We start from the raw sequence: 13,706 nt of genomic DNA on the forward strand, positions 1-13,706 counted from the left end.
TGGGTGTCATCATTCCAGGTAGTTAGCATCTTTTTGACAGATCACCATAGCGCTGCCATTCGATCTTGCTCTTGATCACTTGACAAGTCAAGTCCCAAGCAATCCACTCGAGCGAGACAATTTCAAATCAAACTCTCACGACTGACTTTCCGCCAATAGAAAAAGAAACAACGCCGTCAAACGCTCGAGCGCCATCCCGGGGCACGTATTTGTCCGAATAAAGTACACGCTTGCTCAAAGTTACTAATTCACAAATTCACACCTACGGGATATTGCGAAAAAAAATGTCTGCACCTTTCGGTCAACTGTTTATCATTTGGTTCATCGAAACAGAGTTGTTGACGGAATCCATCTTCTGATGTTATTCGAACTAAAATTACACCTTCAAGCAAAAGGGTCATTCAAAAATTATAGATTCCGGGCATTCTATTGTTTCGCAATTAGGGATTGAAAAAAACGTAAAAATGCTCCCAAATGCGTTGTCAAATCTCAGCAAAAAAAAATACAATCTATTCGATTCGCTTGATCAAATTGACGCACGAACATTGGCCGATCTATTTAGCACATATTTTAGCAGCAGATATCTTACTTTTTTCGCAAACAGCTGCCTACAGCTGGTGTAAGGAGACTGCCGGACAAGATGCTTAGTTTGGATCGAATCGTCGCACTTAGAAGGAAACCTCGGCACACAAAGCCATTGGAAACTTCTTCATCTTCATGGCGAGATTTTGAAAACTTTGTTGAACTTATAACTGGCTGACTTGCGCAATAACTGCTTGCTGGGCTTCAAACGACCACCACAAGTACTTATATCGCATCTCACGCAGCATTTATCAATTTTGAGAAGAAATAAACTTTTTCCCAAAAAAATAAACGGACAACCCGGTCATCAATCGTGTGAAAGGAAAAACTCTAAAAATGAGTATAATTAATTTCATTCGATCAGTATTGAAAAATCAAAACTCGTTTTACAAACGCCGTACCGACTGGCGCGGAGCCTGCTTGGATCACTCTTGTTAACAGTCGCTTTCCGAATGGTGTCGAAAAACATTTCGATTTAATTGAAATTTAATCACAGCTCGTAAAGCTGCAATATTTTGATCGGTTTCGTCTTATAATTTCTTAAATTGAAAACCACGGCTCCAAACCACCTATCGAGAATAATTACGCTTCTCTTATATATTCGTATATTAACTATAATTAAGGGGTTACACCACTGTTGGAAAAAAAGAGAAGGACTTTTTTGGGGAATTATTTTGGGATAAAAAAAATGGAGTAATCCGAATTTTGTATAAAGCACTTTTTAATAATACGTATATTTAAGTACAAAAAATGATCAATTTTAAAAATTGAAAAACAGAATGGCGGCTTGGCGGCGTTTTTGTAAACATTCCTTGATGTATATTTCGCTGTTTATTGAAGCAGTGGTGATGAAGCATTTCGAAATCTTACCGCAGCTACAAATTGCTTGCCAGACCATAGCTTTCTTACCAAATTTTTCGACTTCAATCGATGTCTCGGATTAGTTTAACACTTGCCCTTCTCGCACCGTATAATATTGTGGTCCCGGCAAGGATTTGTAATCGAGTTTCACGTAGGTTTCGTCGTCCATGATAATGCAGTTCAAATTTCCAGCAAGAATCGTATTGTACAGCTTTCAATCCTCGGCCTGATCGATGCTTCTTGTTTCGGACTAAGTTTTTTTTTTTTTTTTAAATAACTATTTATTGGAATATGAGTTAAAACTAAATTAAATTATTAAGATTTAAATTGGGTGTTCAGCCACAAGTGGTGACTTTTCAGCCCTATTATATATATGATTTGGTTGTTACCATGAAGACATCATTTGCTTCCGCAATTCTGAGATTTTTGTGTAGGGAAAATTCTAAACCTACTTGTATTGTGTAATGGGGAAAAGGAACTTATATACTAACTTACTAACTAATACAGAGAGCGAATCGATTCAATTGAAGATTGCATCGATTTTTGTCGGAATTTGCTTATAATATTATTTGACATTACATCTAATGGTTCTATATTTGTGAGTCTGTGTAACTCATTTGTACTAAGTTTCGGACTAAGTTTTGGTTGTTTCTGCTTTTTGTAGGTTCGAAAATTCAAACGTTCTTTAGCACGAAGAACATTTGACCTCGAAGTGCCCACTTTTTTTGCCACATCCCGAACTGAAACCTCCTTCTTTTGCTCGAACGCCTTCAGTATACGTTTATCCAACTGAGGGTTAGCAGGACCTTTTTTCGACCCGTTTTCGGTTTACCTTCAAAGGTGTTATCCTCACCGAACTTCCTGATTGCATTTCGCACGGCTTTTTCTCTTACTCCTTCCATTTTTGCTATCTTTCTCAGTGACAGTCCGCGTTCTGTGCACCATTTGTACACAATTTTTCGACGCTGTTCTGCTGAAAGTCCACGCATTTCGAAACAAACTAATGAAAACGAATAAACAACAGCACAAGTGGTTAGAGAAGAGTGTAAACAACAGGACGCAGCCATAAAAATTGACAGATTCTAAGCCATAGCGAAATGGCAGCGGTTTCTGGTTGCGTCTATATTTTCTGGGACAGTCCTTAGCCTGTTTCCAAGGGTAAACTACGCAAGTAAAGCACTGCTAACTGATATTTGAAGATGGTGATTAGTTTAAGAATCAAATTATGGTTTTTTTTCTCAACATACTCGCGAAGAACAAAGAGAAAATATAAATTCTTGCTTCATTTTTGCCTTTCGCTATAAAAAGGTAATAGAATTGCTGGAGAAACCGAATTTTGATCGGAGTTCCGAAGAACCCTAGTGTTATATACAGACAGAAAATATCTGTGTTTGCACCTTTTTAAAGATTTTCTCTCCGCACAATTTCCTCGTAGATGGCTGAATCGATTTTAATAAACTTAGTCTTAGTTCGAATATCAAGTGGCTGTCGCTTTTGGCCATAAGTGACGTAACCGATTCATATATTTTATATTCAAGTTTAATAAACAGTTCAATATTTTTATGCTCTAGAACCATCTTCCCTCCTTCTTGATTTTAAGCACATTCATGGTCATTCCAATCCTAGCTCTGCAGTTTTTAGTTTCATCGTTTTTTTTTCATTCGGTCCTAAACAACAAACTGTACACCGAAAAAGCTTTTTACTCATCAGCAATATCTTATCGGCAATTTTTCTTTTTTTGTCCCATTCACTTCGTTAATTTCATTGTTTCGGAATGTCCTCTCTTGATGATGTTCATGGCTGCCGTTAGAGATCCCGCCTAATGTCCGCAACTATCGTACGAGTCGAGCCGTCGGGCCTTTGACTGACTTCCGCCGACGCGGTACGACATGAAGGAAAAAGATTAAATTAGTATTTAATATGAGTAGCCATAAATTTAAACTCTTTATTGCATAACACTTTCGCGCAACCGTTTTGTGTGTTTGCAAGCAAGCAAAGCAAACCGCACCGCGTCGCTCCTATCGTCGAATGCACCATCACCTGGATGCAGAAATGTGCTGGGCGGTTACCGATGAAGAGCTCCGGCACCTTCAAAAAGGTCCTCCGCTTGTAGACACTCCGATGGAAATCGGCTAAGGAAATTCCTCAAACGCTCATAATTTATGAGTTCTACCAGCCGGCCGGCCAGAGGAGATTGTTCCGACGGTCCGGGTGCAACCCGGGTTGCGTGTAATTAACATTCGGTGAAGTGTCATCCACCTGACACCGACCGGAGTAAGAACTTTTGTTCGCAAAAATGTTTCTGTTCTCTGTTCCGAATTCTCGGCCAAACCGGTGCAGGTTGCTACCGTTCTAAGCACCATCCGTCCGGTGCACCGCCGAACATCGCAACGCAAAAATGGTCCCGCTTGTCATATAGAAAACAATATTTATCACGTCCCCGGTTGATTATGGCGATAATTTATGGTTCGTAAAGAGCGACCATCGACATGTGTTTCAATTATTATCGATTTGACGCGCGCGTTATTAGGCATGATCAAAAACCTGAATTCCCGAATCGAGTATGAATTAATAATTCCGTTTTACGCCCTTCTCTTCGATGTGAACTGAGCGGACAGGAGGTACGTAACACGATATCTCATTAAAATTTGGTTATTTCGGCTGAAACAGTGATTGCAGAATTGCGATGCTTACGTGAATGTAAGTTTTGTTGAAAATATCTCTTTTGATCGAAACTTCACTGGGAATGTCAAAAAAATCCACTTCTTTCAATAATCCGCCAATTCGACGTGAACATTTCATAGGGTCACATAAACCAATGACAGTTTCTTTTTGTTTACTTTCTCTTTCGTTAACAAAAACTCTCGAGTTTTCACATTTAAGGAGTGTATCTAAAAAAAGCTAGCCACATACATTTGTGTTGTACGCATGGACTTGTGATGATTTTTTTTGCTCAGATCACAGCGTGCTGTGCGTTTGGCTGTCAGCTTTCGTTTGTTTACTTGTTTGTGCGGTTGGAATTCTGCGTTTACCAAATGTCGCGTATTGAAAAGGAAGTGAAAATTAAGGTTCTGGACACATGGCTAAGTGAGAAGGGTATTACCGACGACACGACCAGACACTCCGAAGGAAAATCGGAATAAAAAGTGTTCGTTAGCGATTAACTGCCAGTTACCACAAATATAGCGACCCCTTGATAACGATAAAATAAATTTTCTTGAGCAACACTGTTTAAGTTGCTACGAACTAGTTATGAAGGAGCCCCATAATAAATAAACACACTTTTTGAGAAAGTTTCGAAACAGTTATGTTATTTTAAATTATGTGCCATCAGTCCCAAATTAATAAAAACGCAAGATTATTCTAAAGAAAACGAGAATGTACGTAGCTGTACGAGGTGTCGCGAACCATTGGGACGCTTGATTCCCGCACTTTTCAAGTGTCTTTCATGTTCATCAAATTTTACACACGCTTTGCGAAGGTCTTCAAATAACAGAACGGAAGTAGAGGCGTTTCTAGAATGTCTAAAATATGACGGAGTATTGTTTTAAAACATGTACGCTGATCAGCAACGAGGGTTGAACGATTTGGAACAAACTCAGAAGTTGCAAATATACAAAAATTTGTGGAACAATTAAAATTTAAAAAAAGTCATTAGAATAGAGCAAATATGAATTCGGTGTATTCGTACCTGTATATGAAGTGCGACTCTGGGATAGATTAAAAAATAAAGCTCAAATATTTAAGTATCGTTGATATGCTGCACTCGAATTTCATGCATCTCGTAGAATAGTACGAATATACCGGATCGACTCAGTTTGACAATTCATATTTCGATACTGAATTTCGATGATTAAACTGATAAAAAGTTTCGCAACAGAGGTAATCCATACAAAAGATCTTGATCACATACGGCAACCTGATTGCGCTGGTCTTACAAGAAATTTTTCATATGTTCGAGCCGCAGCTGAACTAATCGATCCACTGCTCTGACGTCTAATGATGCTACAGAACTTGCAGCTTGCCGCAAAATAAGGATTTTCCACTCGAGGCAGTTAGTTTACTTACATTCCTCGAGTCTTTAATAAGCGGTAACCAAAGTTTCGATAATTGTTATTCAAAATCAATTATTCATTAACTTGTGTTGCCAGTTTTAATAGTTTTTCAGGTGATTTCATTTTGACATTACCATTTACTGAGGGGTGTTTAAATTTGCGATACAGTTTCGATAGATGAGTGTCAGGTCGTGTCGTCGGTATTACTATGCGAAAATTGGTGAAGCGGTTTGGAATTCATCATGCCAGTGTTGAAACCATCATTAATAAGTTTGAGGAACACTATTCTTTGGATGAGCTACCAGGAAGAGGCAGAAACCCCGGTTCCTCCAACCCGAAACTGGACCAGAAAGTGGTATCTCTAATCACGAAGATCAAATCAATGTCAATACGTAAAGCAAAGCCTTGGTATTACATTCCTTTAGCGGAATTTGACCTTCTGTTTCAACAGACTTCGCAGCCAATTCAGAGTGTGCAGAACCATTGCATGGCTAGTCCTACGATTCTACTGACATTACGAATCCTTCCAGGTCGGGGCTCGAGCATACTATAATGTCAATACGTGATTTGGTCAAAAAAGCAGGAGCGAGTGTCGGAATGATGCAGCGTATTAAGAGTCGAAATCACCTGAAGACCTACAGGAAGCAGAAAATCTCGAAACAAAGTATAGAACAGAAGAAGCGAGCAGCAACAAGGGTCCAGAAATTGAATTTGCGTCTTTTGCAGTGTCCTGAAGCATGCGTTTTGATGTACGATAAGACTTATTTAAAGGAGGACTCAACAACCCTTACAGGTCCACAATACTTTACTGTCGGACAGGTCGATTCAATATGTTTCTGTGGTTTGAAGTCAACCATTTTTTACACTACCGGAACTATAAATGCAGAAATTTATCGATCTGAGTGTCTCCAGAAGAGATTGCTGCCTTTATATAAGAAACATAGTACACCTCCATTGTTTCGGCCGGATTTAGCGTCGGCCCACTATGCCAAAACCACTCTCAATAGGCTTGCAGAAAAGGGTATAAATTTCGTTGAGAAAAATATCAATCCACCAAATTGCCATTGCCAAGCTTCGACCCATCGAACGTTACTGGACAATCGTGAAGAGGGTATTCAAGAACACTGGTAAGACAGCTGGTAACATGCAGGAGTTCAAAATCTTTGGGCTCAAGCGTCCAAAAAAATGAGATGCAACACTTGTCCGGAACTTGATAAAGAGCATTCGACCAACAGTTCGAAAATTCGTGAAGGAATAACTTAAATTTCATCCGGTTTTCATTATGCTCAAGTTTAACCTCGTACAATAAAGGTCCAATTTGTAGTTTGAATAAAATATCGTTTTTTATCATAATTTGAAAAAAAAAATTGTGAATAGCTTATTTTCGATACACTCCTTACTTACAAAATATTCGTGCAGAATGAAAGCGAATATTCCCTTTTTTCAAATAGTACCAGATATGGAACAAATATTTGCATGAGAACACAGATTTGCTGACGATAGCCAGCCAGCGACTAGCACAATAGAGAAGGCAGTAAGTGATTATAAATATATGCTCCTACCGACGACACGACCAGACACTCCGAAGAAAAATCGGAATAAAAAGTGTTCGTGAGCGATTTACCACCAGTTACCGTAAATATAGCGACCCCTTGAAAATGACAAAAACTAACTATTCGAGCAACACTGTTTAAGTTGCTATGAACTAGTTACCAAGGAGCACCAGAATAAATAAACAAACAGTTTGAAACAGTTGTGGAATAATTCCACATTTCATGGTTATTAAAAATCTTACAAAAAACTGCAGAAAATAACAATAATTCATTCGAGGGCTGAATTGTATATAAAGTTTGTCAAACGCCGATGCTTGGTGAGTGTAAATGATATTCTAATTCGTATAAATGAATTTCTAATCGCTTTGTGTTTTTAGTTCGATCTCGAAAAAAGTTCTCTGGAACCAAATACTTAGGAAGCGAAGCTAAAGACTTTAAATGAGTTGATTGAAAAGTCCCGATTGAGTACGCAAATGCAGGATATTCTTGGGACATATTTACTTTTAGAGAGTTATTTCATGGAAGAAAGCGTCCTGAAAGCGATAATTTTGTACAGCATTGAAACGGGCAGCAATGCTCCAGCATGTTGGATGATGTATTTTTCATTATTCGGAAGTGCATTCGACGTGGAACGTGGAACGCAATCGCTTGACGGAGTGTGTGCTGTTATTAATAACCCTGCTAGTTGCTTGGAACTAGACTTCATAAATGCTTTGAAATCACCTCTGAAATCTGGTTACCATACCGGTTACATAGATCTAGCCCAGTCGGCACTTCAAAGTTCAATCCAGCAAGGGCGATTACAAACTAGTGACGTTGAACAGGCACGTGTGAAATTTTTTAAAACCTCGTTTGCATCCGTGGGTTGACCAATTTATCAATCACAATCACAACCTCGCTGAGGAAGAGTTGGCATCGTATGAAGCTGGGGAAACATTTATACAATTCCTTATAGTGCAAGTCGACATCTTATTAACGGCGTTCAAAACTGCCCTCACACCAAGAAATTATGATTGATTCGCTATTACTAGTGAAGTTACAAGTCGCCTGGATCGAGTTATCAAAAAATCTACATTCAATCGGCTTGGTGGACTAGTTTTAGTTTTTTTGCTTAATTAAATAAATATAAGAAGAAGAACACGAGAAGTTTTTTATTACCTTAAACAACCAAAATCAAATTTTTAGTAGTGAATACTTTCCGTTGCCGGTACGGTACGCCACTACGAATTACATATTCGTTATGAGACAAGTACTCCAAAAGTGTCGAGAATACAACGCGCCATTGACTTCAAAGCGGCATACGACACAATCGCTATGGCAGATTATGCAGCTATGGCAGATCTCTGAAAGAATAAATTTAATACCTGCCAGCGGGCCAACTACACTCAGTGGTTTCGTTTTAAGTGAGAATCTCTTGTTTTTGTTTACATTTCTTTTGTGGTTACCAAGGCTACTGGTAACTGTTTTTCAAAATCAATAATTTACCAACTTGTGTTGCCAGTTCCAACATTTTTTCAAGCGATTCCATTTTGACATAACCAGTTACTGAGGGGTAACTCGATTTACGATACAGTTTTAAAAGCGAGTGGCAGGTCGTGTCGTCGCTCCTACCCAGTGCTTGAGCGGAACAATAGATATAGAGCGAGAAGACTAGTGTTTGTTGTCTGATGAACAGAGAAAATGTTTGGATATATGATACCGGTCGTAAGGCGGCTAGGATTTAGGCCATGTTCGATGTACGCTTACCAGACCCAGTCTTGCGGTAGAGCCGTGTCTATCACAGGCTTAGGGTGGCGAAATGAATTGCATAAGAACGGTTCGAGTCCTGTCTTTGAGTGTATCATTTTCCAAAAAATAATCTTTTCTGTGAGTTTCTCTTTCATTTGGCTTCTCCAATATATATTTCCAATCAGTCATTACAATAACTGACAGATTTGAAAACTTACAAAGAGAATCTATCAAATTGCTTTCAGACCCTTTTGCCCTGGATTCTTCTTCACGGAAGAAGAAGTGGGTTCGTTCCATCATTACTGTAACTTACGGGTGTTGAAATTTTCACTTGCGGTTAGCAAAGACTGCGAGTGACAAAATGCCGCGGAGATAGCGAAACTGTCTTTCGCATCGGTTCACCCCCTTCGAGATCACAAGCTCGAAACATATTTTTGACGTAGTACTACGTGTTAGGGCTGTGAATTCAAAAGACGGAAACTAATACCGTACAAACAGTGGTCAGTTTTTGAAAAACTAGAGCACAATCAATTTTAAAGATTTTCTATTGCATTACATCTACTGGCTGATTTCTCAGAATTTCATAATATTTGGAAGAAACGTTCTCCATCGAAAAATATTAGACCCGTTTTTTTTTAATTTTGTCATTAGGGTAACCATTTCCATGTTAGGTAAAGAACTCGAAAAAATATTTTTTTGTTTCGATATGATACCTGGAATTTTCGAGATAAGATTTTTTGAAATTTTGCGTTTACGAAGAAGAACCTGTTTTCAACAGCCTATACTATAAAATCTAATAAAGATACAAAAATTCGTCCACTTTCTATACAACATCAATTTCATTCGCTTCAAAAACATTCCAAAACATCTTTGGTGTAGTGACAAGATGCCAAATCCAACCAGAATTGCAAGGGAGCGTCATTAGTGCATAGTAATGGTAACAAACGCTTCATTAGGCATTCTTCACAGTGTATTGCCTTGTTTGCCATTCCAGTAGTGATCAAACTTTGGCTTGCTCGATCACAGCTGCATATTACCTGCCAATCGAAATATATTGGGAAACATGACCTCTTTCTTCGTCCTGAAATGCTCCTCTACGCCTGTCTTTTAAATCACAGTACAAAAAGACATTCCGGGAAGCTACTTGAAGGCTTTTTTTATATAAATACGTTTATTTCATAAGGCAGTATACATTAGTTTTACGCAAAGAATTTATTAGTTGAGATCACTTATATCCAAATGGCATGACCAATATCGCGATAACCTTCACCACAAGTACAATGATTAGTCTCAAAGAGTCCAATTCGAATGAGATGTTCCTCTAACGTGTAATGATTGGACATGAGTCTGGACATCAACCGAATGAAATCCCTACTCAGATATTTTAGGAATATTTGAGTGCATCCACCGAACCAGATCATATTCATCCCAAAAAGCTTTACTAGTTGTCAAGTGTTCTTTGGTGAGACGCGCTATAATATTCGTTGGAAGCAATTGGTCGCTAATAAATTTCACCCTCAAGAGCACCTCATTTGGCTAAATTGTCAGCTCCTTCATTACCGAGAATGATGCAATGAGCTGGGACCCAGACAATAGTGGTTTGATAATTATTATATAATATGTCGTTCAGGCACTATTTTATTTTGCGTAAGAAAAACGGTTCATTTTTGACTTCAATTGCTCTCAGACTATCTGTGAAGAGGAAATGATGGTTTGGAGATAATGTGACGATTACACTCAAACTATAATGAACTGCTACTTCGGACTAAACGAAAAATCATGAAATTTCACACATATTCTTTTTTCATAAACGTCATATGGATTTGACAATGATAGCGCCATCGGTATGTCAATCACGCAACTTTTTGAGTGATGTGTAAAAGACAGCTAATGATATAATTATCTCAACACCAGTCGATTCATGTCGTCAGCATCCACGTTGGTTTGCCATGTAACTAATGGACGTCAGTAGCGTGTCCAGAAACGGTGATCGTTAACAGCAAAGTCAGTTATTCAGATATTTTGTTCACATGGCGTGCAAAACGCCAAACCCACGTATCCTGTAATAAAAAAAAACCCCTGAACCGTAATCGATATTTCACGCCGATAACAGTCGGTGATGTCGGACGAATGTCCCTCCGTAGGCAAAATTCCGTTCTGTTCGGATTTTTTTCCGCTCTCTCTCTCTCAACGACACGCATCCCGTCAGTGCAAGTGATTGTCGTCCGTATAGATCCACACCAAAAGATGCAACTTAATTTTATGTTTCTTATCGCCAGACGCAAACCCTGATGCCGCGGCAAGATGGACGACCGGCCCCGGTAGTGGTGACGGCTATGCAATCTCGCAGCACCCTGCCACACTAGGTCCTGGTCGTTTGTTTTCGTTCGTCAGAGACCCCATCGTGGCACACAGTAGATCCTATCAGATAAGCCAACAAGACCCGGCAAGGGCCACGCATGACACAAACCCTCCGTTTTTTTTTGTTTTGGAATCGTGCGGACCTTTCCGATCTGAGTGCAATGGATCTCAGCTTGGTTTCGTTCTGGCTTGGGCTATTTTCCTACCCGATCGACCTGCGGAGAGATGCTATCGGTTTAGCAGTTTCAGTTGTTTCCTTCGACAGCCACCAGCGAAAGAGGACAAACTCTTTCCAGTTGGGGTCGTCGCCGTAATTTGAGTGTAAATCGTGATAAGCCCTTCGTTCGCCGAGAATCAGTACTGCGGAACAACAGCATGTAGGGAAGATTGGCTCTGAATGCGAAGCTTTGAATCCGTCGTCGACCTTCTCTCTCTTCGGCAATCGGAGGCAGCACAGCACACGTACAGCTTATCTACCAGTGGAGATCCGTTTCGAATTCGACGACGTGACATCACGATTTTTATTTAGTCCCTCACGCCGATTGCTGACAGCACGGCCAACTAGATGCAGAGGATCGATGCCGAGTTTTGGCTGATTGGTATCTCGAGCAATTAGAACAAACTTTCGAAAGTGCTGTGCAGAAACCAAACCAAGCGAATGTGAGTTTTCTTGGAGTCAAGACAGCTGGGAGCTTTAGATTGGGATTTACCTATTCATTAACGCCAATTTTCTTTGATGAGAAAAAAAATACATTCATGGTCGAATTTTGAATTGTATTCAAAGATACTAAGAAACCTTATACGATACTCTATTCTTATACTGTAACTGCGCAATTTCACGAGACTGCTTCGGCCGCTCCAGCAGTACGGCTATCAGTTTCTCGCCTCCTTCCGCCGACTGGTTAGCTTCATCCTCGAACAGTGCCTCCCGTACTTTGGCCAGCACCTTGCTGTCCACGCTGAGTCCTTCTGATGTGCTCAAACCTAGCAGCACCCGTTCATACTGACCGTACCGATCTTCCTCGGTGCGAAGGTCATACGTGCGGGGAACTTCAGCTAAACCCCGAACCAACGCAATCGCCAACAGCAGAAGTACCTGCAGAGGAACAAAAGAAAAACGAAACAGTAGTACTAGTAATAACAATAAACAGTATGCCTCATGCGGCCATTCGTGGCCACAGGAGATAATAGCAAGTTTCGGTGGTTGACCTCCAACCTTTACCGACTTTACCGTAATTGACAGGCTCATGGTTTCGACAACACGCGCGTTCCGCGTCCACGCGACCGACTCACGACCAAACCGGCACACTTCGCTGATACAAAGATCTAAATGGCCGCTCAAAAGTATCATATATTCGCTTTTATATTGGGACCTCAAGATCGCAGGGGGCCACACGGTGCATCGTCCGTGCGGCGTGCAGACGAGCCGAAGGTGGCAGCAGTAAAAAAAAAAGCATCACTACTTTGCCAACTATTCAGCTAGCACATGGCTTGCTGTTCACTTGCTGTGAATTAACCTACGGTAAAAAGAAACTATCCGCGCCATCTGTGTTCGGTGCTGGTTTTGTGAATGGTTGTTCTTCGCTGCATTGCATTGGTAGCCGCGACTGTTTAGGCACCAAACAATTAAATTGATCAACAGGTAATTTGACGGTCGAACTGTTATCGGATTGATCAACGCATTTTACCGACTCGTAGGTACGACGCATCACAGATGTTTCGTACTCAGTGGCCGGGAAGACTCTGTCGGTGGTGTTGCCTGAAGTTTTAATGATTGGCTGAGGGACAAACTAAACCCTTTTATGCGTTGCGTTTGATCGGTTCACTTAGACCAAGCACTAAGCGCGGCTTCTGATGAACTGTTCGGCACTTGAGTGAAGCAGAGATTTGACACGGCATTGGCCCTTAGCTAGGCCTTCACGCTTGCCGAATGCTTGTAATCGAATTTTACGGAAAGAGTTATTGGAAAAAAACTTAGTTCGTTTAAAATTTAATACTGAAACGAACACCCAGTGTAGCTTTGATTCTATACTAAAAGGACTCCAGATAGTAGAGTGGTTCGAAGTATTTGGTTTTAAGGAGTGTATCGAAAAGTAGTTAGCAACATTGATTATTGAATGAAAAAGCGAAAAAAAACATATTTTGACATCAGTTTTCGATATATTGTAGAAAAACTTTTCTGCCCAAACTTTTTCATCGCCACCGTGATGTCAGCGTCGGCCAGGTCCTGGTACACCGATTTCGTATAATATTGCGGTCCGGGCAGCGCTCGAGAGTCTTCCTTAGCGTAGGTTTCGTCGTCGATCAGGATGCATCCGTCTTTATTCTGTAGAATCCGTTTATACAGTTTTCGCGTTCTTGTTTTGGCCTGAACTTGCTGTACCAGGGACTTTTTCGACACCTTCTGTTTCTTGTACCTTTTCAGGAAGTTCCGAACTTTGATCCGTTGAATCATCCCGATGCTGGTGTTGAACTGCTTGGCCAAATCCCGCGTCGAAGTTGATGGGTTTTTCCTGTTGTACTCAACCACTTTTAAGTCCCGGCCGGGCTTTCTGAGACCCGTTTT

At 40.3% G+C, this 13,706-nt stretch overlaps 1 protein-coding gene across 1 annotated transcript; it reads right to left on the reverse strand.

Moving 5' to 3' along the window:
- Positions 1-11,905: 11,905 nt before the first annotated feature.
- Positions 11,906-12,462, reverse strand: LOC131439221 (uncharacterized). Its single transcript, XM_058609978.1, has 2 exons — positions 12,372-12,462; positions 11,906-12,236 (listed from the first exon to the last, which is right to left on the reverse strand). The coding sequence occupies exons 1-2, from the start codon at positions 12,387-12,389 to the stop codon at positions 11,928-11,930; spliced, it is 327 nt and encodes a 108-aa protein (XP_058465961.1). The 5' UTR covers positions 12,390-12,462; the 3' UTR covers positions 11,906-11,927.
- Between the last annotated feature and the right edge of the window lie 1,244 nt (positions 12,463-13,706).

This window comes from Malaya genurostris, chromosome 3, assembly GCF_030247185.1.
Source record: "Malaya genurostris strain Urasoe2022 chromosome 3, Malgen_1.1, whole genome shotgun sequence".
Taxonomy (NCBI): domain Eukaryota; kingdom Metazoa; phylum Arthropoda; class Insecta; order Diptera; family Culicidae; genus Malaya; species Malaya genurostris.